The following is a 26940-nucleotide window of genomic DNA, read 5'->3' on the forward strand; positions in this document are numbered from 1 at the left end:
TGCTTTAGTACTTTCCTTTAGCCACTCGCTAATATTTTAAATTCTCCTTTTCCTACCCCTCTTTGTACTTTGGTCTAACATTTATTGCTTCTTAACTGAAATTTCAGACATGTTGTCATCCCATTGCTACATAATTTTTGAACTCTAGACAACAAGTCAATACATTTGCTAAAACTCAGGATAAGTAGCTATGATAAACTACTCACAGACAAAAAGATCTGGCTCCTTGAAAAAACTGTAATGAACAGTACCACTAAAACATGTACGTATATACTCACCAATAAAAGCACTCTCAGACTCCAAAAGTGAATTTTTCATAAATTCGTTGGATTCATCTCTAACCTACCAAAGAAAAGCAGAAGAAAATTTAATTCACATGAATAAGGGTCACAACAAAGGGAGGAATGGTACATTTCACAGCTCCTGTTCATTTAACTAGATTGCCAGTTACTAAACTATTCCTTACTGAACAAAATCCTCTGATTTTACTAGCTTTTCCGATGGGAGTGATACTAGAATTCTGTAATGTAGATGCTGAAGCCTTTCAAAATACAGACTGTTAATCTGAACAACTGCATTTTATAGGATGAGTGACAGTTTAGTAAACTAGACTTTTATTTATTTTGCCAACGTCACAGTTGACTTACGGCAACCCCACTGGATTTTCAAGGCAAGAGACATTCATAGGTGGTTTGCCATTGCCTGCCTCCCAGCATGACCCTGGTATTATCTGGAAGTCACACATCCAAATATGAGCCAGGGGCAATCCTGCTTAGCTTCCTATATCTGATGAGATTGGGCTAGCTTGGTATTTTATAACCAGTCCACATATTTATGTATAATAAAATTACACTTTTTTCATGTATGCCCTCCACCGTATTTTAGAGATATGGACTTTAAAATAGAGCTTGCACTCAGCAAGTATATTCTGCTAGTTGCCAGTGAAGCTACGTCCTGCCTCCCAGTGCAAGTTCCTCCACCACCTTCAAAAGTTGTTTCAGAAACCACCAGAGCCCCAAGCTGCAAACTGTGGCTTAGGTGCGGCTTGCCTAACTCTTTGCTGAAACCTGGGTCCCAAATACTTCAAAATATATTTCATATCTTCCATTTGGAAGAAAATATACCCCAACTACTGACACTTTAAACTACACATGCACTAAGTTTCTGCTCTCTTACTGTGGACCATTTTGGAGCATACAGTCATCTGTTTTAAAAAAGTGATGCTCAAGTACCTCATGTTGACACTTTTTAAAAAGAGTAAATAGATTCTCTTGGATTATAAGAACACCCGATTTCAGCTTACCATATCATAAGGGAGCACCCTAACTATTCCGATTGACAGTGATGAGACAAGACTCAATGACAGCCAGTGTCATGCAGTGGTTAGAGTGTTGGAATAGGATTTAAGAGATCCAGGTTTGACTCCCCATCTTGCTGTGGAAGTTCACTGGGTGATTTTGGGCCAGTAACACACTTTCAGCCTAAGCATGGCTGTTGTGAGGATAAAATGGAGGAGAGAATAATGATGTAAATGGTTTCGAGTCCCTACTGGAGAAAAGTGGGGCACAAATGAAGTAAATAATTTAAATGTAATGCTGACTGCAAGGAAATAACTCATGCCATCTTGCTTCAATGTTCTTATCACAGAGGTTGACTCACATGTGTCCATTTAGCACACCAGTGGCTCATCTGCCAAGACCACAAGTCAGAGGCACATTCACACTGCATATATATGGGCCACTGCACATTTAAAGAAGGTAACTTGGAAGGATCTTTAACAGCAGCAAAGTGCCTTCTCCATGACTAACACCACATTTAAATTGGCATTATATAAAGCAAATCACAAAAAATTATTTAGTACCAAACCATATTGCTACTGCAATGCAAAAACTGTGGAAATAATTACATAAATGATTATCAAAGACAGAGTGGAGAAAATTTCACTGAGAGCAACGAGCACAAAGAAGGTGGCCACCATCATCTAGGTCTTTATAACTGACTTCTGCTCTATAAACAGCAGTATGCTTTTAACTGGTATTTAAAGAATAATAATAATAATATAATAAAATTTTATTTGTACCCCGCCCTCCCCGCCTAGGCAGGCTCAGGGCGGCTAACAACATTTCAGAAAACATACAATGAAAGAAAGGAAAGTGACTTGTTCCAGACATGGGGATTATCACATGCACATGCATGCTCCCAGTAAATCGCTATTATCTAACACTTCAGAATGAAAACCAAGCAGTAATGTCTGATTGTTCCTTACCAGTCCCCTCTCTCTCAGTTTAGTGCCAGGCACAGGATCATCAAAATCTATGACTGTTAAAAAAAGAAAGGAAAAAGGAAAGCAAAGTGGAGGGAGAGAAGAGAAAATCTTAAGAATGATAACTGTATAATAGCATAATACAATTTGATTTAGAAACTGCAATACTTCTTATTCATATCAAAGAAATAAATTGAAGAGCATGACAACAACAGCTACTTGACTGACAGTTACATATTAATAAAACTGTTCGGGGGGGGGGTGGAAACAGAATTGAACATTTTTTTCCCTCTGAACACTGAACGTAATAGAATACTGGCAACCTTAAAAACAAATGTACACATTATGATACAAGATTTCATAACTCAGGGAATTTCTTTAGTCTACAAGATATTCCACACACACAATGGCTGCTCAATGCTCAAGCAGAACGTAAGTGGACTGAGTGCAGTGCCACTCACGCAAGAGCTTGTGCAACACCTAGTTCTTTCCTCCTTATTTGGCTGCACAGTGTCTTTGTGCAAACAGAAACAAAATATATTTATTTTAGGTTATTTATAATCTGCCTTTTTCACTTGAACTCAAAGTAGATAACACAGTCAATACAATCAACAGGATGGGGTAATGCAGTGAACAAGGCAATAGGAACTAGGTTTATAGAACCAGTCAGCAGTCTGAAAAAGGGTCTGAAGAAAAATCTGTATGACTCCTGAAAAAGGAGAAGGCTGGTGAGAACCACAGGTAAGAAAAAACACCTCACATGTACAAAATGCAAACGCATGTTAATTGCATCCCACTGAGTCTATCTAAAGTAGGTGGGGTTTTTTGCAAAATAATCTTTCTTGGTCCAACAACTTCTGAAAAACAAAGGGGGAACTTTTATCTGAAAGTTTTAATGTGTTAATGTTATAATTGTGAGAGGAAATCCTTAGCACATCTACTCAGAATATTATTCATGTCTATTCAGTGGGCTTTACCTAAGAAGGCACATTAGCAGAAGAAAAAAGAAAGCAAGGCATATTTATCTCCTCAGTCAACAATACTGTACCTTCCATACACAAACAGAAAGAGACTCCTGCAACATTTTATACGAGTTGGTTCACAATGAAAACATCAGACTCAGTTCCACTAGAAGTTAAAAGGTGAATCTAGATTTAGAAAAGTTGGTTCAGGGGGAAAAATTAGTATGTAAAGTGACACTGGAGCCCCTACCTTCTGCATCTTTCCTCATTTTTTTAAGTTTCTTTTGCTGTTCTCTTAGCAATGCCTGCTGTTGAATGTCCAGAGCATCATCATTAATAGGTGGGTCCGGGAACATATATCTTGTCTCTACTCGTGTTTCTGAATCTAATATACAAAAGTAAAGAGGCTTAAAACACAACATTTCATTTCTTTTAAATGTTATGAAACATGTAGAATGTTATGCATATTATATTCTGGCTGTACTGAAACATACTTAGTTTTTGGCATTACTATACAAGATCACAACATTTATAGGTGATGTCATACACAGTAATGAAAAAGTTTAAGAACCTTAATTTGATTAAATTCTTTCCCTTTAAAACTGAGGAAATAACGGGTGTTATCTGTATCCTCTTTATTAAACAGACAACAAACCTTTATATTTAAGTTCATTAAAGTCACGGATGTTTTGAAGATTGATGGGATCAGCAACATCCTTTGACGAAGGTCGCCTGACTGGAGCTTGCATACGAAGTCTGGCCATCTCAAATACATCCATGCTATGTTTTCTCCTGCTTAAAAGATGAAAACCATGTAAAAAGTAATAATCTAAAATAAGAATCATCAGGCAGGGTAAGCACAGGCTATTCTACAATACTAATTTGTGCAGCGACAGATAAGTTTTCCTTCCATAAAACCAAATATTGTTAGCTAAAACAATTGCCAGTATGCTGGTCGCCAAACTTTGAAGGAAAAGATCATCACAATAACTCATTACATTTATACAATAGCTCTGCACATTTATAAAGCACATCATAATAAGCTGATTTCATTTTCGTTAGACAACATGTATACCTTTTGCAGACCAAAATAGCAATTGGCAAAGCTATTTCAGTGCAGGGTCTGGAAGCCCGTGCATAAAGATTGCACAAAGAGCTTGTTTTGTCACTGTAAGCGTCTTCTATAACTCATCTCAAAGCCAATGAAACAAGATCATGGCCTTTTGACCTCAGTCTTGCACCTCAAGCAGCATAAGAGACACTTTCCCCTCACCGCCCTGCAGTGTGTCAAGACAGCTGTTGCACTGCTATCTTCCTTTCTTGAGGTACAACAGCTACAAGAGACGATGGCACCAAAATGGCTACATATTGCCACCAGATGTTGTGTACATTTAAGACAACGCAGCGCAATAAAGCAAAACCTTATTACATCATATGATACTTTTAATTATTTCATTTTGTGGAACATTTATTTCAGCTGAAGTCTTGTGGAATTACACATTATTTGCCAGAAAAAAAATGTATCCATTTCTTTATGCACAAACAGTAAAATCCTCACCCTTTTGCAGGTAGGTCATCATCATCACCATGTACTTTTAACAACTGCTCCTGCAGTCTCCGCTCTTCACTGCGCAGCTGCTTCCTCATCTCTGACAGCTCACTTATTACATTCTTCTTTTCTTCTTCAGCATGGCAGAAAGAAAAATGGAAACAGAATGAGATAAACCACTACTGGCATTCCTTTGAGAACTTTCAGGGAAGGGTCAGTCAGGAACACCACCCCAAAGTGCTAAAGTGTGGTACACACCATCAGCACGTAACTGGTTTCTTCTAGCTGGTACTGGAGGAGACGGAACTCTGGACTGTGGATCATCCTAGTAAACATTATTTTTAAAAGGCAAACTTTAAAAAAATCAATAAAAGGGTAACATAGTGATTCTTACATTCAGTTATGCTAAGGAGCATGAAATTAGTGCCATGAATCTCTGATTACTTTGGGCTGGAGTTTTTCAAACATGGTAAACTCCAGGGTTATTCAAAAGCATTCCAATTCTTCTTTTTCAGTGTAAAGTTCATTGTTTTTGGATATATAATCCATGCCACTTACTATCAAAGAACCTTTCCCTCACATAAACCCACCCTCTCCCATAGACCTAAACAGAGGGGGAGAGAAGAAAGGGAACAGTAAAAATAGAGAAAAATCAAGAAATATAGCAAAAAGGATGTGTATGAATCTTATCCAAGAAGGGTTTTTACCCAGAACACACCAAACTGTAGGATTTCTTTACAATAGAAGCTGTTTCCTAGCTCTTCTTAAGGCTCTCTCCTTACTTGCTGATGTATCATTCCATATTTTTTTCATCTTGAAGATCACTTAGGCTACTAGTGAGACTGTTTACAGAAAATCTATACCTCTATATGGCACTGGACAATAACTGAGAACGTTTGCTCCTCCTCAGACCCAACAGCCTGTTATGCACAAAACAGAAATCTCTCTACTTCAAAGTTTAAATGCATTCAAAACATCTTTTAAACAGCAATCCACCTTTGGCATCAGGAAGCCTAGACACCATTTTACATATTTTATTCCAGAAATTATTTCCAGTATGATGAAATTATAATCAATTATTTCCAATATGATGAAATTCAAACAAGAGTTATTTTTTGGAGAGGGTGTACTATATCCACTATCTTCCATGACCATTTAGGGCATACTTATTCAGATATCATTTTAGTATTAAAATTCAGTAACAAAAATCTTTTTAACTGTAAGCCACTTCAAGCAGGACTCTAAGGATGTGGCACAGACATATTATAAACAAACAAACAAACAAACCAACCTATTCTCTTAGGCACTCAGAATCAGCTTGTCTGCAGCCTCATCCCTGAAAAATAGCAACTTCTACAGCAACTGCAAATTATTTATATCATGCCAACAGCTTGGTAACTATACTATAGAATCCTATGCACACTGGATACATTCATTTAATCTAGTGCTAGGGTTAAGAGTTAGAACTATATTAACTGGTGGAGTCTCTGTACTAATTTTTTTGTTACAGATACTGTAGGATACAGAAAGATTAAGTATTAGAATCTATGTGCTGATTATATTTGAATAACAAAATACATACCTGTGTATAGTAAGACATACGGCTCTCCACCAAAAATGCCTTTTCTTCTTTTACCAAACCCCTGTTTGGAATGGGAGGAGAAACTTGTCTGTCCAAAATCTGAAAAGAAGAGATGCACAAAAAATTGAATTCCTGTATTAGTAGTTCAAGAGCTTATCATAAAAATAATGAGACACCAAAGAACACTATTAAAAACAGGCTTCACTTGATGTCTGTTCCCAATACAGGTATGCTGCTTGGTCCACATCAAAGTCAAAGTCAATCTCAACTTTTAAAGACCTTGCTGTGCACTGTATGAAGAAGTTTAGCAGACAGAGGATCAGGCAATACTATCGAAGTGTTTGATTACTAATACATGATATGCTAATGACAGTGGTATATGAAAGTAGGAGAAAAGTGTGTTATCGTATGAAGGCCTTACACAAAAAAAGCCACACCTGTGCATTTATACAGGCCACCTCTCATAATCTCAATATTCAGCTGCTTTAATTAATATTCTGTTTTAAAAGATAATGAATAAAACTATAATGAATTCACACATCCTCAACTTTTTGTCATTATTTTCTTAAGCAAAGATGTATTCCACAAGTCACAGTCTTTAGGCGTGTGCAGACAAACAGTGGGGAGAGCAACTACAGCAGCAAGCCCCACTTTCTCCAAGTATCCACATATTGCTAAGAAATTATGTATAGTGGTTCTCAGATCAACTGCATGATCTGTATATGCCATTTTTCAATGTACATAAGAGCCCCGCTGGATCAGACCAGTGGTCCATTTAGTTCAACAGCCTGTCTCACACAGTGGCCAATCAATTCCACTGGAGGGCCAACAACAGGGCACAGAGGCCAAGACCTTCCCCTGATGTAGCCTCCTGGCATTGGAATTCAAAGGATGATTGTACAACTCATGTAAGCCACTATGCATATATTCTGACCAATATGTAGTCACTAGGTTTGCAGAGAGGACAGGAACTGCCACCATTAACTAAAATACATAAATCTCCACACAAAGGCCTTTGAATACTGTTCCTGTACTTTCCTATGAAAATGTGAAACTAAGCAAAGCAGAACTGATCATGAGTCAAAGATGGAACATTACATCATATGACTAGATCAACAGGTCTTGGGTCATTATTCAGCTGCTAAAATTAAGGATGGTTATGATCTTATTGACTTTGAATGAAATAAAAGTAGCTAGCAGAATAAATTTGTTTCCTTTACCGTCATTTATAGAGAAAAACCTGTCTAGCCACATTGGTGCACTGAAAGCCTTGGCCAGATGGACTGAAGAAGTCTCTGGAAAGCTGCGTCTGTTGAGGAAGATTCCTGCCCCTCCCCCGCTCCGCTCCTCACCATTCCAGCAGCTAATAGAAGCAGCACTGGAAGAATGCATGGTTCAAAGACTTAATGGTTTCTTCAATGTTTAAGCATTTGGGATTAATTCTAAAGGTAGTAAACTTCATTTCGGAACAGCTTAACGTTAGTTTAACTGGTTTCTAATTCCAGGGTTGCTTCCACATGGAGACTGGTGGCTCTTTTATTCTCAATACTACTGAGAATGCAAAGGCATTTGAAGAGACTACAGAACCTCCACACAGAGTTACTCTCCAAGGTTTCTTCTTTTGCCAGCCATTTCTTACCAGTGACTGCTGGTGGGGTTTTTTCCCCCTTTTATTGATAGTGAGTATATCACTATAGCAGCATTATACTATACACGCTAAAAAAGAAAAAAAAAACCCTTGCCAGTGGTGCTAAAGGCAAAAGCAGGCATGGCAGAGGAAGGGAGAAGAAATGGCAGGAGATGTAGGCAGGGAATTGCAGAGATCTGCACTTTTCCAACTGAACAATGGCCAAATATGCTTTTAGCATACTCTTTCAGAAATGATTGGTCCAAAGCAGGTTTGGGAAACTACACAGCACAGCTGGGGAAAACTCAATAATGTTGTGTGGAAGGCCTCCTCCCCTCCCCCATCCACTCCTCTTTGGGGAATGGAGGCTGCAGAGAAAACCCTGCATGTGGACACAATCCTATGTTTCCACCCCTGGCAAGTACACCATATCATTCATCACAACAAGATGAAGAATAAATAAACTGCTCCTGACATAAATGCAAACATTTCAGTGTCCCTAGGAAAGATTTCCATTAAGTGCAACTACACAGCTCCTTGCCTTTCTCTTCCAATAAGGAAAAATTGCCAAAAAGATACCTGCTTTGATCTTCTAAGAATGTAGTTTTTCTCTGCACAGAGCCTCAAAGTAGCTATAACTAGCAACATTTCTATTCTGTTGCATTTGCATCTGCTACTTTAAAAACATCTGTATTTCTAGATCATATGCAGTAGAAGGCAGCAAGAACACAACGACTGCAAGAAACATTGCCTTGTATCTTTTTTAGATTGCTGTTCCATTTTTATGTTACTAATAGCTCAGGAAGTATAGGGGTTCTCTCTGCCTCCATTTTCTTTTCAACAACCCTGTGAGGTAGATTAGGCTGAAACTCACAATCACCCAGTGTCCTTCAAGGACAAGTGGAGATTTGAACATAGGTCACCACAGTCCTAGCCTAAATACTCTGTTCCATAAATGGCCAATACAGTAGTTTAAGTTATTTCTATAGGCAGCCTAGCAAAGAAGTTAAATGGGGTAGGACATCTCGACCGATTCCCCACTAGCCTTGTTCCAGCCTCGTTGCTTCTTTTCCTATGGCGCTTCTGCTGGATTTCACACAAGCTGCCCCGGGATGGTGAGTTGCCCTGCCTCTTTTCAAGTTCCCTCCATGGCAGGCAGAAACCGGTTTTCAGAGGATCCTGCCTGCTATGAAGGAACTTGAAAAGACGTGAGGCAACTCACCACCTTGGTGTCATGTTCTCAGGTTGCAAGCAGGCGGGAGTCTAAAGCCAGTCCAAAGTCAAAGTTCAGGAAGTCAAGCAGGCGCCGAGTCACCACAGCAAAATCGCAAACCAGAAGCAGAAGTCAGTGTCCAAAGCCAAAGGGTCAGGGAGCCAAGGAATTCAAACTGGTCAGGAACGGGAATCAGAAAGGAGCATGGATGCAAGCCAGGGGATCGACTTGTTGCTTCCGTGAGGTTGCCAAATCCCGGGTTATATCAGAGCCTCAATTAGTCTGCTCCCTGGGTGGCCGTAATTCTCCTAGTATTGGGGCAAAGAGATTAGAAGCATTGGCGCACCTCGTGCCTGCATTCTGAGAGTCTTTTCCAAAGAAGGCGCCGCATTCTTGAGATGGGAGGGGAAGATCTTGAAGGAGACTGATTGTCAACAGCCAGCACTAGTGCCTAGAATGTGGGGAGAGTGATTGATGGGCCAGCTGTTGCTTCTTCGGCTGAAGAAGGCCGTTCTTCCTGGTCTGTTAACCCTTCCAGCTCCCCCTCCTCAGGGCTCATGACACTTGGGGCAGCTTGTGTGAAATCCAGCAGAAGCACTACGGGAAAAGGAGCAATGAGACCAGAACAAGGCTAGTGGGAAACAGGTCCTAGTAAACCTTTTGTTTTGTTTTGGTGGTGATAGGGAAAAACAGGTTTCCTACCTGTAACTGATGATCTTCGAGTGGTCATCTGTGCAGTCACACCGATGGGAGAAGGCGCCAGTGCCGATCACGATCGGTAAACTTCAAAGCTGCGGATTTCCGCCCCTCCGCCCCAGTGCGCATGCTCAGGAGCCCCACCGCGCATGCCCACTGGGACGGGAGCGAACATCCCGCCAGTTCCTTCTGACCGCTGCGTCAGCCCCTGACGGACCGGCCGCAGAGGGGAAGGAGGGCGGGTAGTGTGACTGCACAGATGACCACTCGAAGATCATCAGTTACAGGTAGGAAACCTGTTTATCTTCTTCGTGGTCTCTGTGCATCACACCGATGGGAGATTAGCAAGCTAGAGTCCTACCTGGTGGCGGGTGCCCCGGTCCGTCAATAGGAGATGGATTGAAGCACAGCACGGCCAACCGAAGACTCCCGACGCCGCCTCAGGTCCAGGGCATAGTGCGACACAAAGGTGTGTGGTGAAGCCCATGTAGTGGCCCTGCAGATGTCCTGAAGTGGGACGCCTCTCATGAACGCCGCCGAAGTGGCCATCGCCCGCGTGGAATGGGCCCTCACTGGCCCCGGGAGCGGCGTTTTGCAGAGTAGGTAACACAGCCTGATCGCCTCGACAATCCACCTGGAGAGCCTCTGGGACGATATCCTCCTCCCTTTCGCTGCAGACGCGTAGGACACGAACAGCCGGGAATCCTTCCTCGAGCCCTTTGTACAATGCACATAGAAGGACAGAGCTCGTTTAACGTCCAAGGCGTGTAGCCGGCGTTCAGGCTCGGACGCCGGGTTAGGATAATACGTTGGCAGCGAGATCTCAGCGTTGAGATGGAAGGAAGACAAGACCTTAGGTAGAAAGGTAATGTCCGGGCGAAGCACCACCCCCTCCGGAGTGAATGTCAAGTAGGGGGCGTCACAGCGGAGAGCCGCCAGCTCGCCCACTCGCCTGGCGGACGTAATCGCCACCAGAAAGGCCGTCTTCCAAGCCAGGAGGTGGGGCGCACAAGTAGCCAAAGGCTCGAAAGGCTTTCCGGTTAGAGCCTTCAGCACCAAGTTCAGGTCCCAAGCTGGGGCGGGCATCCGCACCGTCGGGTACAACCTTGCTAGTCCTCTCAGGAACTTTTTAGAGTCCGGGTGGGCAAAAACAGATTGACCATCCACCCGCGGGTGTTCTGCCGAGATGGCGGCCAGGTAGACGCGCACTGACATCACTGTCAGTCCCGCATCCAGCAAAGAAATCAAAAAATCAAAAATGACAGGCAGGCCCGCCACCCGCGGGCTAACCCCTACAGCATCAGCAAACCTGGAAAACCTTCCCCACTTGTACAAATACGACTTTCGCGTGGAAGGCTTCCTGCAATTTAACATAACAAATTTCACTCTCTCGGATAACTGCTGTGTGTCAGACGCCAAGCTGTTAGCTTCAAGTGCGGAACATCGTGGTGGAATACCCGCCCCCTGTGGGATAGTAGGAGGTCCGACACCTGCGGGAAGTGGTGAAAATTGCCGTTCGCCAGCTCCAGGACGAGGGGAAACCACTGTTGCCTCGGCCACCACGGCGTTACGAGAATGCCCACCGGCCGGTCCTGCAGAACCTTCTGTAGCACCCGGGTCATGAGTGGGACGGGGGGAAACAGGTACACGCTGTGATAGCACCACGGGATCAGTAGGCCGTCCCCCAGGGATCTGGAGTCCACTCCTCCCCTGCTGCAGAACAGTCTGCATTTCTTGTTGTCCCTTGTCGCAAAAACGTCGAGGTCTGGCGTGCCCCAACGCTGGAAGACCGGTTTCAGATAGTCCCAATTCAACTCCCACTTGTGGAGCAACGCGCCCCCTCGGCTTAGGAAGTCCGCTTGGACATTCTGTTCCCCCGGGAGGTGAGCGGCCATCAGGGATATCCCCAAGGACCCGCACCTCTCCCAGATGCTCATTGCCAGTTCGCACAAGCTGCGGGACACCGTGCCCCCTTGCCGATTCAGGTAGGCCATGGCCGTGGTGTTGTCTGTCAAGATGGCCACCGACCTGCCCCGAACTAGAGTCTGGAAGGAGTGCAGGGCGTGGGACACCGCCATCAACTCTAAGAAGTTGATATGATGTTGAAGATGCCTGGGCCAGGGAGCTCCCACGCACAGTCCTAAAGTGTGAGCCCCCCACCCCCACAGTGATGCATCCGTCGTCACCGTGATCGATGGCGAGGGCCTCTGAAATGGGACCCCTTCCACAAGGTTGTGCTCCGTCTCCCACCAGATCAAGGACTGTAGTACCTCTGGTGGGACCGTCAGTAGGCAAGACAGGGGGTCGCTGTTGCAGTTGAAGACCCTGAGGAACCAAAGCTGCAAGGGGCGCATGCGGAGCCTCGCCAAGTCCACGACCGCCGTCGTGGCTGCCTTAAGTCCCAGAAGCCTTTGAACCTGCCGAGCCCGCACTGTGGGATTTTGGCAAAGGAGGCCGATTGTCTGGATGATCACAGCCGCTCGGTCTAGAGGGAGGAATGCCCTGCAAACCACCGAGTCCAAGACTGCCCCGATAAACTGAACCCGTCGAGAAGGCTGGAGACGGGACTTCCCCCAATTGACTTGCAGGCCTAGGTCTACTAGGAGAGCAAGAGTGGTGTCGACATGACGTACTAGGGATTCCCGTGAGTTTGCAACTATCAACCAGTCGTCGATATACGGGAACACAGTTACCCCCTGCAGCCGCAGGTGGGCAGCAACAACCACCATAGTCTTGGTAAAGACCCTCGGAGCTGTGCATAGGCCAAAGGGTAGGGCCCTGTATTGGAAATGGTCCTCCCCAATTGCAAACCTTAGGAATTGTCGGTGGTGGGGGGAAATGGAGATGTGGAAGTACGCGTCCTTTAAATCTAAGGTGGCCATCCAGTTGCCTGGCCTGAGGAGAGGGAGGATGCACTTCAGGGAGGTCATTCGAAACTTGTCGCACCTGACGAAGATGTTCAGTGCACGAAGGTCCATAATCGGTCGGAGACCCCCATCCCGTTTGGGAACAGCGAAATAGCGGGAGTAAAACCCGTGACCTCGTTGAGTGTTTGGAACGACTTCGATGGCCTTTTTTAGGAGGAGGGATTGTACTTCCTCCCGTAGGGTTGGGGACGGGGAGGTATAGACAAATTTGGGAGTCGGGGGTTCTTGAAGGAACTCTATTCTGTACCCCCGTCGAATGATGGCCAGGACCCAGAGGTCCGATGTAATGCGGCCCCACGTAGGGAGGAAACGGGAAAGGCAGATAGAGTCCACAGCCGTGGAAGGGCAGGTTGCCCGGAGGGAGTCAAAGACTCTGCTTCTGCTGCTTGGACCCTTTCTGTCTGGCAGCATGGGCAGCCGGCGGGGAGTACTTGGGTTTTGCCGAGTACTGCTGGCGTGGGAACGCAGCTGTCGACTTCGGGCGCCAGGAGCGCTCTGGAGACTTTGCATACGGCTTCCGTTGCCACGGCTTCGTCCACTGGCGCTTCGCTGCCGGGCGGGACGGTGACACCCCCAGGTTCCTGGACGTCTTCAAGCTCTTATCCATCTCCTGGAGAACAGAGTCTGTATTAGAGCTGAAGAGACCGGACCCGTCGAAGGGAAGGTCTTCGATGTAAGTCTGAGTGTCAGGCTGGAGTGCGGTCGACCTCAGCCAAGAGTGGCGCCTCAACGAAATGGCAGTCGTCAGGGCCTTTGAGCAGGTGTCCCCCGAGTGCTTGGACGCGTTGAGCTGCTGTTTAGCCAGTAGCATCCCTTCTTTCTGCAACTTCTTGAGGGCACTCCTGCTCTCTGCCGGTAGAGTATGCAGAATGCTGGAGACCTGGTCCCATAATGCATATTGGTACCTGCCCATGCATGCGGAGTAATTGGCTATCTTCACGCCCAGAGAGCCCGTTGAGTAGAGCCTACGACCTATCGAGTCCAGCTTCCTGCCTTCCTTGTCTGGGGGCGTGGAGTGTGTCTTTTTCGCTTTCGAAGAAGAAGACACAACAATCGAATTCGGCTTCGGGTGGGTATATAAAAACTCCGCGGTGCTCTCCTGGATCCGATACATATGATCGAGGCGGCGGGAAGACACCAGCGTAGAGGATGGTTTATCCCATGAGGATTTCGCTGTCTGGAGCATCACATTAGTCAGGGGCAGCGCCGGCGCTGTTGAGGTGTCACGTTGGACAATGTCGAATACATTGTCCGTTACTACTGGCTGCGGCTGTTCCGTCGGCAGCGACAGCGTCTGTGCCATTCGTTTGATCAGGTCCCCGTAGGACTTCAAGTCCTCAGATGGGAAGATGGGTTGCTCCTCCGATGTCTTCTCCGGTGGGGACTGTTCTGCCGGGGAAGAACCCCCGAAGTCCTCTGGGGAAGAGTCCCGTATGGACCTAATAGAGCCTCCAGGAGACTGTGACGGTTCCTACAGTTCACGTGGTGGTGACTCGGGTTCGGCGGGAGCTTTCGGCCTGATTACGGGGGGCTGCGCCGGTTCCCGACACGGTTCCACCTCGGGCGGCTTCGATGTCGACGCCGATGCAGAGCGCTTCGGAGTCTGGTAGGACGTACGAGACCGATATGACGACTCAGAGCGCTGGTCCCACTCCATCTGTCTAGGGTGGAGCCAGGGAAAGGGCGGCTGCATGGGATACGCGCCATATAAATACTGCCACTGACGCTGGTCCCACGGGACGTGAGTCACTGGCCGGTGCGGAGAGCGGTCACCTTCGATGTGGCGTGGTGAGCGAGTCTCCATCTGATGTTCCCGGGATGGATCCCGTCGATCCCGAGGGCTTCGAGAGCGAGGGGTTCCCAGCCGAGGGAGGGGGCTCCTATCGGTGCCGGAGCGTTGCGCCGGTTCGATCTCGGAGTCCGAGTCCGAGATGACTAGTTGCGTCTGCATCGACGCCAGAGGGGTCTGACGACGTGGTGAGGCAAACAGCTTCAGAGGAGGAACAGTTCTCGTCGAGTCCGAAGGACCTTCTGACTCCGGCGAAGTCCTCGGATCCTCCTTGCGAGGTTTCGCTTTCTCGGCCTTCTTGGCCTTCTTGCCATGCTCCCCTCGATCCTCTTTATGCCGCTTAGCAGGCACTGAGGAATCCGATCTCGCAGCCGAGCCCGAGCGCTTCTGAGGGCGATCGGCGTCGGAGGGAGCCTGTTCGGTGTCGGTCGATTTCGGTGCCGATACCGGCTCGAGGGCGACCGTCGGCTCTTCGGCCGATTTTCGGGGGGGAAGCGCCCGTTCCATTAGCGCCGCCGCCAGTCTCGCCGCCCGATTTTTCCGAGTTTGCTTAGAGAATTTCGCGCAGTGTGCACAGGAGTCTGGCTTGTGGCGTTCTCCAAGGCACAGCAGACACAGCGAATGTCCGTCAGGCGGTGCGATTTTGCTCCCACACTTAACGCACCGTCTGAAGAAGCCCCACCGCCTTTCCATGCGCAAGGGAAGACGGCGGGAAGGATCGCGGGAGGGACAGAAAAAGGGGAGGGGTCGCCCAAAGGGCGGGAAACTCACCCCACACTCCCGCGGCAGCAAAACCTATACTAACTAACTATACTACACTAGAAAAACTAACTAACAACTATCTACATAAATCAACCAACAGATTGATACGAAATTCACCGACCGTAGCCAAAGATCGACTGATCAGCGCGGCGGTCAGAAGAGAACTGGCGGGATGTCCGCTCCCGTCCCAGTGGGCATGCGCGGTGGGGCTCCTGAGCATGCGCACTGGGGCGGAGGCGCGGAAATCCGCAGCTTTGAAGTTTACCGATCGTGATCGGCGCTGGCGCCTTCTCCCATCGGTGTGATGCACAGAGACCACGAAGAAGATTGCCCATAGGCATACTGCTCCACACCTTATGACCATTCAAGTCATTACAACAAAATATCCACTGAACATCCTCCGGTAGCCTTGACCAACTGCAATTCCCAGCTGCTTATTAAGTACATTAAGTAAGCTAGTATCATTCAGACATTACATAAGCAGATAGTAAAGCTGCAAGAAAAAAATTCAAGGATCTTAAAACAGATCTTGGCTTTCATTATGCTTTCAGACTAGGCAATCAGACTCAAGAAATCACTTTACCTCATATCTTCCAACAAATATGCAAGACCTTGACTTTGCAACATTACTTATATAAAAATGCATAGAGAGATGGTGCTGTAAAAGGAGAAGGGGGAGGAGATTCGTAAACTGCTCTGAGACTCCGAGTGAAGGATAGAGTATAAATCCAATCTCCTCCTCCAAAATCTCTGTGTGTGTGTGAATTTTCCTCTTTGGCAGATTCTTGCTGCTTCTTCATATCCTGAATATACAATCTTTTGAAATGACCAAGATATTTTTAAAAAAACACTTCTTGAGCTTAAACTCAGGATATAACACTTTGAATATTAACAATTTGTCAAAAATAAGCTGAGGTAGTTTTAAAATGTAAATCAGTGTTTGAACAGTAATAATTTCCCATAGAATGATTTAAACCAGGGGCATCAAAGCAAGATAGGGTTGCCACTCCCCAGTTGGGGGTGGGGGATCCCCTTGTTCGGAGCCCTTCTCCCCACTTCAGGTCCTTCAGAAAGCAGGAGGAAATGGCCACTGGGCACTCATCACTGCTGGGCACTTCTCATTGCTGGGGAATTAAATAGGCAAGAAGCCGGAAATACTGTGATGTGCCTACGTCACTAGGAAGTAATGGAGGCACATTGAAGAAGAAGATGATATTGGATTTATATCCCGCCCTCCACTCCGAAGAGTCTCAGAGCGGCTCACAATCTCCTTTACCTTCCTCCCCCACAACAAACACCCTGTGAGGTAGGTAGAGCTGGAGAGGACTCTCACAGCAGCTGCCCTTTCAAGGACAACCTCTGCCAGAGCTATGGCTGACCCAAGGCCATGCTAGCACATGCAAGTGGAGGAGTGGGGAATCAAACCCGGTTCTCCCAGATAAGAGTCCGCACACTTAACCACTACACCAAACTGGTGACCTCAGCAGAGGACACACTCTGGTTTTGGGGCAAAACTCCATGGTAGAATTAGCTTCAAATCATAGAATTTTGCCAAAAAACAGAGCACCCCACCCAGAGGTGATGAAGGCACGGTGTGCTTTTCTCCTCCCCTCTCCTGGAGCATCCCAGTAAGTATCCCACCAGCATGTCCTTCAGACCGGGAACCCTAACGCAAGATCTGACCACAAGTAAGTCCGTGGGACCATGCATGTTACAAATTATTTCTAAATATTAATTTTATGAATGCTAACTAAAACAGTATTAATATTAACAATTATTTAAGCTAGTATTTAATGATATTATCATTTATTCTAATAGCGAAGTGTGGCCCCATCTAAGGATCTCTGTATCTGAACAATGAACAGACAAGACAGATCTATCTACAAACTTGGAAAACACCCTAGGTTGCAAAAAATTTGAAACCTAAAAACAATAGTAATGCTTTGGATGGGTTAAAAAACCAAGACAATAAAAGTAGCGCCTGTAGCATTAAGAAACTGATCCTCTGAGGAGCCATTGCTCAGAAACCAAAGCAATCTACATCTTGATTTCTGGGAGGGAAGGGGGAAGGTTCCTTTCTAGTGCTGTTTTTAGCCATTGAGGGAGGACTCACTAGGAGTCATGCCTGGCAACAACCACTGAGTGACTTGATACCACACAACTTGCTTGACACATTAGGCCTGGCTACTTGCTAGTGTTTAACTGCAGTCACCCTATGAAAGCTACTGTGGTATAACAAAACTTCAGAGCCAGTTCTGGGAGAGCCAAGTTCAAATTCTCCCATCTTCCTGTGGAAGCTTACTGAGTGGTTTGGGGCCAGTCACATATTTTCATCCTAACTTATCTCATAGTGTTGTCGTGAGGATAAAAAGGAGACGAGAATGATATAAGCTCCCAATGGGGAGAAAGGCAGGGTATAAATGAAGTAAATAAATAATGTAGCTGAAGATGGGAGTCAAATAAAAGGTAGATTGGTGAATGGCTGAGAAGAAGAGAGTGAGCAAAAAAAAGCAGAGAGGATATGGGGGTTGCCACTAGGAGGAAATGATACTGTCTGCATCAGAAGTTAGCTTTCATTAACAGCTGATGATTCTGAGTGTTCCATACAAAGGCAGACTCCACTGCTACATGTCTGAGAGCTTAAACCTGATGAAGTGCACTTTAGGAATGGGGAGCAGCCTACAGATGAAGGAGAGAACACATAACACCCTATATTTTGATCAAAGTGAAGAATGGAATTGAATAAATGTTTTTAATTAACCCATTACCTTTTCTCCTTCCATCCTTATATACTTTTCTCTTTCACTGAACTGCTTAAGTTGTTTATCCATCCTTTCTTCTTCTTCTTGCTTCTTTTTTTCTGCCTCTTTTTTTCTTTCTTCAGCTAATCGATATAGTTCTTCATTTTTTAATCTTTGCTAGAAATATGATACAAACACAAAAGAACGTGTGTTGGGCAAACTTCAAACTTAATTCAGTTTCCACACAGATACAATTCTTGACTGCAGTAACTGGAAAAATCCATATGTGGAGAACACCCCCAAATGAAAGGAACCTAGGGACCAAGGCTATATACTGAGAAACATGCCACACTGAATTCAATATGGCTTATTTCCAAGTAAATGTGCTTTGGATTTGACTATAAACTTTGTGGAATAAAAGTCAAGTCACAGTGAGCAATTTTTTAGCACTTGTACAGCAGTAGCACAACAGCTGCAGCAACACAGACAGCATTAATACAATTTTTAACTAAATAATGATATACATATGAAATAATGGAATTTACAGAAAGACATTCCAGATCATTTCACATGTCTGGTCTCCATCTTGCTCTCCCTTACCCAAGACTTACCCAAGAAGGGCTGGGTCATGCCTTGACCTGGGTGGTAAAGTGATAAGAATCCATTCCATATTAGGGACTACTCAGGGGTGTGTAGACTTGTAGGATGAGCACAGAATCAACAGAGATGCCTACCCTCACCTACATCCCTAAGAGGCTGCTCCCAGCCAACTGGTGAGGGGAGGGGAAAGGGATACATGATCCCCTCTGACAAGGCCAGCTAGGTCTCATTGTCCTGAGAGAGTTTCCCAGGTGATACTATGTGCTGCAATGAGACTGAGGTAGACTCTGGGCCTACATCATTACAGGGTGGAAGTCTTTAAAAAGGAGCTCAGAGAACCAAGGGTGGCAGGGGTAGCTGGATAGTCTGATAGTTAAGAGGTGCCAGCTAGCCAAAAAGAAGGTAGAATGGGAATGACTGGAACTTTTTCCTCAAGCTTGCTCTACCTGCATTGAAACTGCCTCTCCCAGGAGGGCAGAACACTGGACAGCTCAGCAGCACCAGGGGGGCTCCTCAGCTTCTCAAGTCCTCCCATTAGGTAGTTTTGGTTTGAAATTGCATCAGAATAAATACCTTTAGCTTAGATACCATAATTTTCATTTTTTTTTTAGAAAATGTTCATGCCACCTCTCCAGACCTGCTCAAGGTGACTCACAACAATAAAACAAAGCAAAGCAAACATGACAATCTGAATAAATTATGCCAAATTCAATAAATGAAAAGAGCAGGTCAATAAAAATAGCAAATAAAAGTATGCCAGGACATAAAACAAGAGCAGTCTAAAACGGTATTGATAAAACAGGATAGTAGAAGATCATAAAATAGCTTAAAAGGATGGAACCCCTTAGTTAAAAATCTGAATAAAGAGGTATAATTTGGCCTTGTGCCTAGAGGAAAGTAAAAGAGGAAGCCAAGCAAGTCTCAAGAGGGAGGGTTTTTTAAATTTTAAAGATGTGTTTTATTTAAAGCTGTCAAGTAATTAATTAGTTCTTTCCAGTAATGAAATGAAATTAATTTGTATATTTCCAGAATCTCAATATGGATCCGTTTTACAGGTTATTAGAGGAAACTATAGATACCTTGCAATTTAATAAAACTGCATTATTGGAAACATAGCTTTTTCAAGAAAATACATTTTTTTTTCCTGGTCACTGCTTTCTGATCACTAGCCTCAAGAAATAAGTGCCCCCTGAAACTTGAGCATGCCTGTGGATCACAATTATATCCCATGGGAATATAATTCCGCCAACTGCTGCCCCCTTCTCTGATGCGAGGCTCTTCTCTTAGTAGAAAACTCCTTGCACCAGAGGAAAGGGCAACTATCAGCAGAACAGTCAGGCAGGAATCCAAACCTGTTGATTTAATTGACTAATCCTTTAGGAGATTTATGTGTAAATTAAACAAGTTAAAGACTGCAGCCCTGCTTGAATTCAGAAACAAACACTGCAGGATTACAATACCCTGACAGCAAATTAATACTGGTGCCACTTAAGGCAGACCAACTTTTAACAATTCCCACCTTGAAATCTTTTACAAGCATTTTGCCTGTATTATGCTGGGTCTTCTAAGATATATTCTTGTCAGAAATTAGGAAAAGAAAAAAACCCTGCATACTATTCCCTTTAGCTAGGAATTATCAAAGCCTTAGTAAAACACCATACCTCCTCTTCTCTCCGTCTCTTCTTCTCCTGCTCCTCTTCATATTCTTTTTGTATTCTAGTCCTTTGTTCAGCAAGTATTTTTTCTTCCCTTTCTTCTTCAAGCCGTCTTCTTTCACGTTCTGCCTCTTCTCTCTTTCTTTTTTCCTCAATCTAGAAAGTAGGGAAAATACTATTTGTCTGTAGAACAATAAGAATATTTTAAGGAAGTAACCAACTATAAAAGGTAATATAGATAAATGAAGATTATATGCTGAACTATTCCCCCCACACACACTACTATTCATTCCACAGAAGACTCTTCAAATTAGCCCTACAACTAGCAGTTCTGACTTCTTTTCATGGGTTAACAAGCAAGCTAAACAAGCTAACTAATTAAGACTACAGTGGGCTTAAAAGATAAAAATAGGCACTGCCAAATAAACTTGCTACAAAAACATAACAGCTTTTCCCTCTCTCAGAAACTTAACATTACATAATAAAACAACTGAAAAAAATAGGAAAGGAGAAGAAAGAAAGAGGAGGGAAAACAAAATATGGAGTAATAGGGAGAGGCAAAAAACAAGGATAAAATATGGCATAAACCAACAGGCAAAAGATGCTCCTTATTTTTTGGGGGAGGGAGGGTGATAAACTGTGGATGAATACCTAATGTCTGTTAAATCTAGAGAAAGAAATTTAAAGGAAGCAAATAAAGGAGAGATGGATAACACATGTTCTCTTTGGTCATATATACCCTGCCTCCAGTCCCCAGGGATTTTTCAGGATCTTCCATTTCTGTAACCAGAACTGTAAGGTTGAATCACTGAACACAAATGAGCAGGGAAGGGCCCAACAGGTAAAGCCCATATCTCAAATCAGCATTTCCAAGCATCCTCCAGTACCCTCCTGCCTAAGCATGCCAGACATCTATAGCTATTGGGGGTCAATTGCTCCCCCTGAACACAGGGAAAGCTGGCTAAAAAGTTTCACATATGGTGACTCCCATGCAAAGAACACAGATGAGCGTACAGTTTGCTTCAATTATACAGAAATATACACTCACCTGAAAACGAAGGAAGTTCTTGTATGATTCTTGCCGCCTAATCTGCTCTGGTGTTGGTTGCTCACCAAAAACATTACCACGAGCATATGGGGATGTTTGTGTATAGGTAAAGCCTAGTTAAGACACACACAAAAAGGAGTCAAGCACAGTAAGCCTGACCTTCTGCAAAAGCCTTCAAATTGACATCTTGTGCCTTGTATAAAAAAAAAGTGGTTATCTTATTCAGCCCATGCAGTTTTCATTTGGCATAATGTAAACATTCCATTCCTATGGAAAGCACCAACCAACATTCTTCACCAACTGCTACTGGCAACAAAGTTCAAAAATTTGAATTCTTCTTGCTTATGAAGGGCCACAGTCTAGGTCACTAGAAGCCCAGTACCTGCATGCTGAAATCCTATAGGCTCTAAAGAGCCCCGTTTTTGGTATCCTGCTCCTACCGTACCTGTGCATAAAGGCATAAACAGAACACAAAGGCAAACACTCCACTGGGGGATACAGTATGTCAGATTCCATCTCCCCCTCACAGCATGAGTAACTTGTAGTAGAGAACTGGATAAGAATAAATAAAATGTACTGAAAACTTCCCACTCCTCCAAACAGCATCTTGCACTGTCTGCACACCCTATTTACACATAGGCAGGGAAGCAAGGAACACGGGACTTAATTAGTCAAACAGAAACTCTCCAGAGACTGATGCCATACCTGCAATGCACTGAACTGTGCCTCATTCATTATGAACTTCCATAAGGATGCCACATAATCAGTCCTATCATTTGTAAACAAAAATCTGCTATTAAACCCTTAATTTACTACTGAAAAATTACTAGGAAAATGCATAAGGTGACACCATCCTTAAGTGTACTTTCAGTGCCTAATTTCCATGTCTAATTTCCCCCTTATTTGTATTTTTAAAATATAAATTAAGAAAATAATTTCCTAACAAAACTGAAAGTTCTGCTAACACCACATAGAAAAAAGTCTTTGTCCAGCATCTCCAAGTGTTTATTTCTCAGGCTCTTAATAACTAATGTTGGTTTATTTATTTAAAAACCCTCATAATTAACTGGAAATTACATTTGTAGTTTTATTAAAATTTCAAAAATGCATTTTACCTCCTTACAGAATTTCTTACTTGCCTTCTCAAATCTCTGTTTATTAACTCTGAATTATTATGCTATGCTTGAAAAATACTGGAAATAACTTAGTCAGGGCAAAAACTAATATAAACATAGTGACCACAGTTTAGCATTCTGCACACATTGCATGGAGATACTTGACCACAACTTTGCACGTTATCTGGATTATGCCTATAAGGAATATTGTACTTAAGTTGTAATCAATATATAGATTGCCAAGATATAATCAAATTCTTAGCATACAATTATCAAATCAGATTATTTGTACTCATAACAAGAGCCAGTGTGGGGCAATGGGATCTGACAGACCCAGATTTGAATCACCACTCTTCCATGGCAGCTTTGCTAGGTGATCTTGGGTCAGTCATACACTCGCAGCTTAACCTACATCACAGAATTGTTGTGAGGGAAATGATGTAAGCTGCACTGGATCCTAACTGAGGAGAAAGGAGAGGTATAAATGAAGTAAATAAAAATAATATGTAAGATCCACTTTTCACTTTAATTGCCATCAAGAGGCTTGCACAGAATCTTCCCTGACAGAATCTGTGCTCAGAAAGCTGTACACTGCTTCAGTTTGAAACCTATACAAAGTTTTAGACATGATCCAGTAGTTCTAATGCATGGTGGGGTTTCCTGTTCTCTTCTTTTGATGGAAGAGACACTGTACAAGCATGCCCATACACAAGAATTTTTCAGTGGAGAACAAGCTGCTACTAGGGATCCAAAAATCTGTCACAATTTAGTCCCCAGTATCACTGACAAATTTATGAGGAATGGAAATTACTGCACAGGAGTAACATACAATAAACATGATCAGTGACACAACACACACTTACAAATGAAAATACAGTATTATTTAAACCTGCTATTTTATTTGGAGATTCATCTGCATTCTCAAGTCTTGGGGAAGCCAAACTTAGATCAACAGATACTATGGCCCTTTTATCTTCATATACCCGTGCCTCTGGGTTATGATATGCATCTTCATTTTGCTTGTGCATCACGTTCAAGTCAGCTGAAGGAAAGGGGGGAAATAGCCATTTATATTACTTTATTTGGACAAGAGGCATTTTGTGACAGTTTCAAGACAAGAAATGTCTCTGCACATGTACATTTAGGAAGGTGCAGAAAGGCCACAAATCAAGCAGAATTAAGTGTGCTTTATATGGTTTAACCTCAAAAGCTCACTAAAACATTAAAATAACATCAGTTATAATCCCTTTTTACTTTAAAGAGCAAGATATTTACTACAAAGTGTTAGCAATGGATTGTAGATATGAATGTCAGGGCTTCTAAAATCTCTTAGATGTACAGAATACTTATTATCCAGATTGCCACATGTCTAATATTTACTGCTACATGGTTTTCTCCGGATTCATCATTTCTTTACTTTTTAATTTTATTCTCTATTTATTTATTCTTTTAAAATATTATATGCAACCTCCTCAGTTAACATCTTAATTTCAAGAAAACATCACTATGCCTTAAATAAGTTACATTTGTGGGGAGAGAAGTACTGCTATTAGATCTGGCAATTTCTTAGATTTCTCCTTTATAGCTACTCTGCACGAAAGAAAAGAAATGTGCTTTTAATAGCAGCTTATATCTTGATGGCAAAAGGCTGCTTTGATGAAATTCAAAGAAATCTCTCCACACATAGCTCTACCAACCATATTTACATGACTTCTTTCGATAGCAGTAATTTCAGATATTTTCTGTGTACATTTTGTATTTTTAAAACAAACCTCCAACACATCCTTTTGTATTCTGATACTTCAAACTGCTTCCTTGATGAAACACACACGTTTCTCCCACAACCTACACTTGTTATCACTATTTTACACCCCACACACACATTTTTATTGTCACCCTCTTGCTGCACTTTGCCAGAAGAATTTTTTAAAGTCAGAGACATCAGATTCTTAGACTAGTTTCCATAGAGGTAGGTGGGAAAACCAGAACAGATTTCTTCTATGCTGAAATCCATTGTTTCAAATCCATTTTGTTTTCTTTTGTAATGCAAATTAATTCTAAATATATAAGCAACTATTAAAATACAAAAAAAAAGTTCCCATAACTTTCAAACATACTTATGAGATTTCCTTTTTTGTCTCTGAGAGGAGCACCACCACCTTCTTTTCCCCATGGATTGTAATGTCTCATTTCAGCTTCTAATTTGGCTTCGTACCGTTCCTTTTCCTCCTTCTCTTGCCTACGACGTTCTTCTCTTTCTTTTATCTGTGAAGAGTGCCTACTATTCAGTTGCACGCCTTATGTATAAAAATACATTTTAAATTAATTAAATTAATACTAAGTTCAACGCTGATGAATCATTCCTTCTTCATGTAATACAGGTATAAAAAGTAAAGGTAGTCCCCTGTGCAAGCACCAATCGTTTCCGACTCTGGGGAGACATTGCTTTCACAACGTTTTCACGGCAGACTTTTTACAGGGTGGTTTGCCATTGCCTTTCCCAGTCATCTACACTTTCCCCCCAGCAAGCTGGGTACTCATTTTACCAACCTCGGAAGGAGCCAGCTACCTGAAACCAGCTTCTGCTGGGATCGAACTCAAGTTGTGAGCAGAGAGCCTCTGATATTATACAAAGGCAAATGTTTAACAAACTGAGAATGGGTGGACAAGGCATACTCAGTTAGTTCTTGGTAGAAAGGCACAATTGGACTAGAAATTTTCATTAATTATATGAAAATATGAAGAGAAAAATCAGTTCTAAGTTCCCTCTTTCCCAATAAGATTAATTAAGAAAAACAACAATTCCAGTTAAATTATGAAAGCTATTCCTGAAAATATTATAGAACCCACTATACCTGCTTTTGCAATTCTTGCTGATAAGCTAAAACAGCTTCTCTTGAGGGTTTTGGTTTTTCTTCAGGAAATATTCCCAGTCCTTTTTGTTTGTCATTTGTAATTTTTGCTCCACTTTTACTTCTGCACTCAAAAAGGTTTTTAAAAAAAATAAAATGGAGTCATATAACTGGAATGCAAAACTTAAAATAATTACTTAGTAACATGTGTTTAAAGAAATAGTTTATTCCTCCAGCTGACAATCTCAAAACCAAAATTTGATTTTAAATCATGTTACCTTCAGAAACATAACTTTTTTTACCATTCCATTTGAAAAACAGATCCAACAGCAACACCAAAATGTGGTCCAAACCTCAAGAGAAAGCCAGCAATACCAAACTAATCTTAGCAATACTTACACAGACTCAGCAACAAGCTTTTGACTAATATCAATAACAGGTGCAGGTACAGATGAAGACGGGATCCCCATCATGCCTGTGCCATCTAAAACAAATAAGACATATGGATTCTAAATTCAGTATTTATAGGGGGAATGCATTACAGACAGCAAGAAAATAAAACACTCAATATTTAAAATTAAGTACTATTAGAAGAAATGACATACATACGCAAAATAATGGATCCTTGTGAAATAACTGCAAATTATGTGTCAATGCACATTACAGAGCCCTAATAGCTTTTTAAAAATGAAAAATGCAGTCTGGGAGGATCCAAGAAGCTACCAGGGGGAGGCCTCTAGTCCCCATACAAAATTTTCATGCTCTAAGTTGTCTCCAAACAGTGTTTTCCTTAATGAGATTCCAAGTACTTGAATCCATTCATAGAGCAGAAAAGAGTTAAGCACAAATGTACACGTGTACTCATGCTTCTCAACTCTAAATGCTCATTTCTCAAAATTGTATTTATTTAAGAAGAAACAATCTGCAAATACAATGTTAGGAAAATATTAATTTCTAAACTTAAAAGCTGCTTCATAAATCAGATAAAATATGATACTACAGTAGGGTTGCCAGGTCCCATCTTCTCCCCAGCGGGGGGATATGGAGAGCATTCCAGAAAAGAGTGGGGCTGTCTCCAATGCGATTACATCATGCAGAGTGACATCAGTGAATTGGGGACACAGTGCTGTGTCCACATGCCCCCAGCCTTTCCCCAACCATTTAAAGGGAACCTCCCCAACCATTTAGAGAGGAGAGGAGAGGAGAGGAGAGGAGAGGAGAGGAAGGTCCCCTGTGCAAGCACCAGTTGTTTCCGACTCTGGGGTGACGTTGCTTTCACAACGTTTTCCAGCAGACTTTTTACGCAGTGGTTTGCCATTGCCTACCCCAGTCATCTACACTTTTCCCCCAGCAAGCTGGGTACTCATTTTACCAACCTCAGAAGAATGGAAGGCTGAGTCAACCTTGAGCCGGCTACTTGAAAACCCAGCTTCTACCAGGGATCGAACTCAGGTTGTGAGCAGAACTTAGGACTGCAGTACTGCAGCTTTAATACTCTGCACCATGGGGCTCTTGTATTTAAAGAGGATCTCCCCACAAATTTGCCACTTCCAGGGCAG

General features: G+C 43.1%; 1 protein-coding gene across 4 annotated transcripts in view; it reads right to left on the reverse strand.

The window, feature by feature from the left end:
- Positions 1 to 26940, reverse strand: part of CSPP1 (centrosome and spindle pole associated protein 1) — an 83615-nt gene that overhangs the window by 8013 nt on the left and 48662 nt on the right. For 3 of the 4 annotated variants that reach the window (XM_060243693.1, XM_060243692.1, XM_060243691.1), the window contains 14 exons: positions 25781 to 25865; positions 25385 to 25505; positions 24647 to 24794; positions 23419 to 23571; positions 21415 to 21527; positions 20373 to 20522; positions 18139 to 18288; positions 6357 to 6455; positions 5033 to 5099; positions 4784 to 4907; positions 3881 to 4020; positions 3476 to 3610; positions 2267 to 2319; positions 279 to 342 (listed from right to left, as the gene is read on the reverse strand). In XM_060243693.1, the coding sequence (XP_060099676.1) occupies positions 279 to 342; positions 2267 to 2319; positions 3476 to 3610; positions 3881 to 4020; positions 4784 to 4907; positions 5033 to 5099; positions 6357 to 6455; positions 18139 to 18288; positions 20373 to 20522; positions 21415 to 21527; positions 23419 to 23571; positions 24647 to 24794; positions 25385 to 25505; positions 25781 to 25865 (1602 nt within the window). The remainder of the gene's footprint in view (positions 1 to 278; positions 343 to 2266; positions 2320 to 3475; positions 3611 to 3880; positions 4021 to 4783; positions 4908 to 5032; positions 5100 to 6356; positions 6456 to 18138; positions 18289 to 20372; positions 20523 to 21414; positions 21528 to 23418; positions 23572 to 24646; positions 24795 to 25384; positions 25506 to 25780; positions 25866 to 26940) is intronic. The other variant, XM_060243694.1, reaches the window with a different exon arrangement.

This window comes from Heteronotia binoei, chromosome 7 (assembly GCF_032191835.1).
Source record: "Heteronotia binoei isolate CCM8104 ecotype False Entrance Well chromosome 7, APGP_CSIRO_Hbin_v1, whole genome shotgun sequence".
Classification (NCBI taxonomy): Eukaryota; Metazoa; Chordata; class Lepidosauria; order Squamata; family Gekkonidae; genus Heteronotia; species Heteronotia binoei.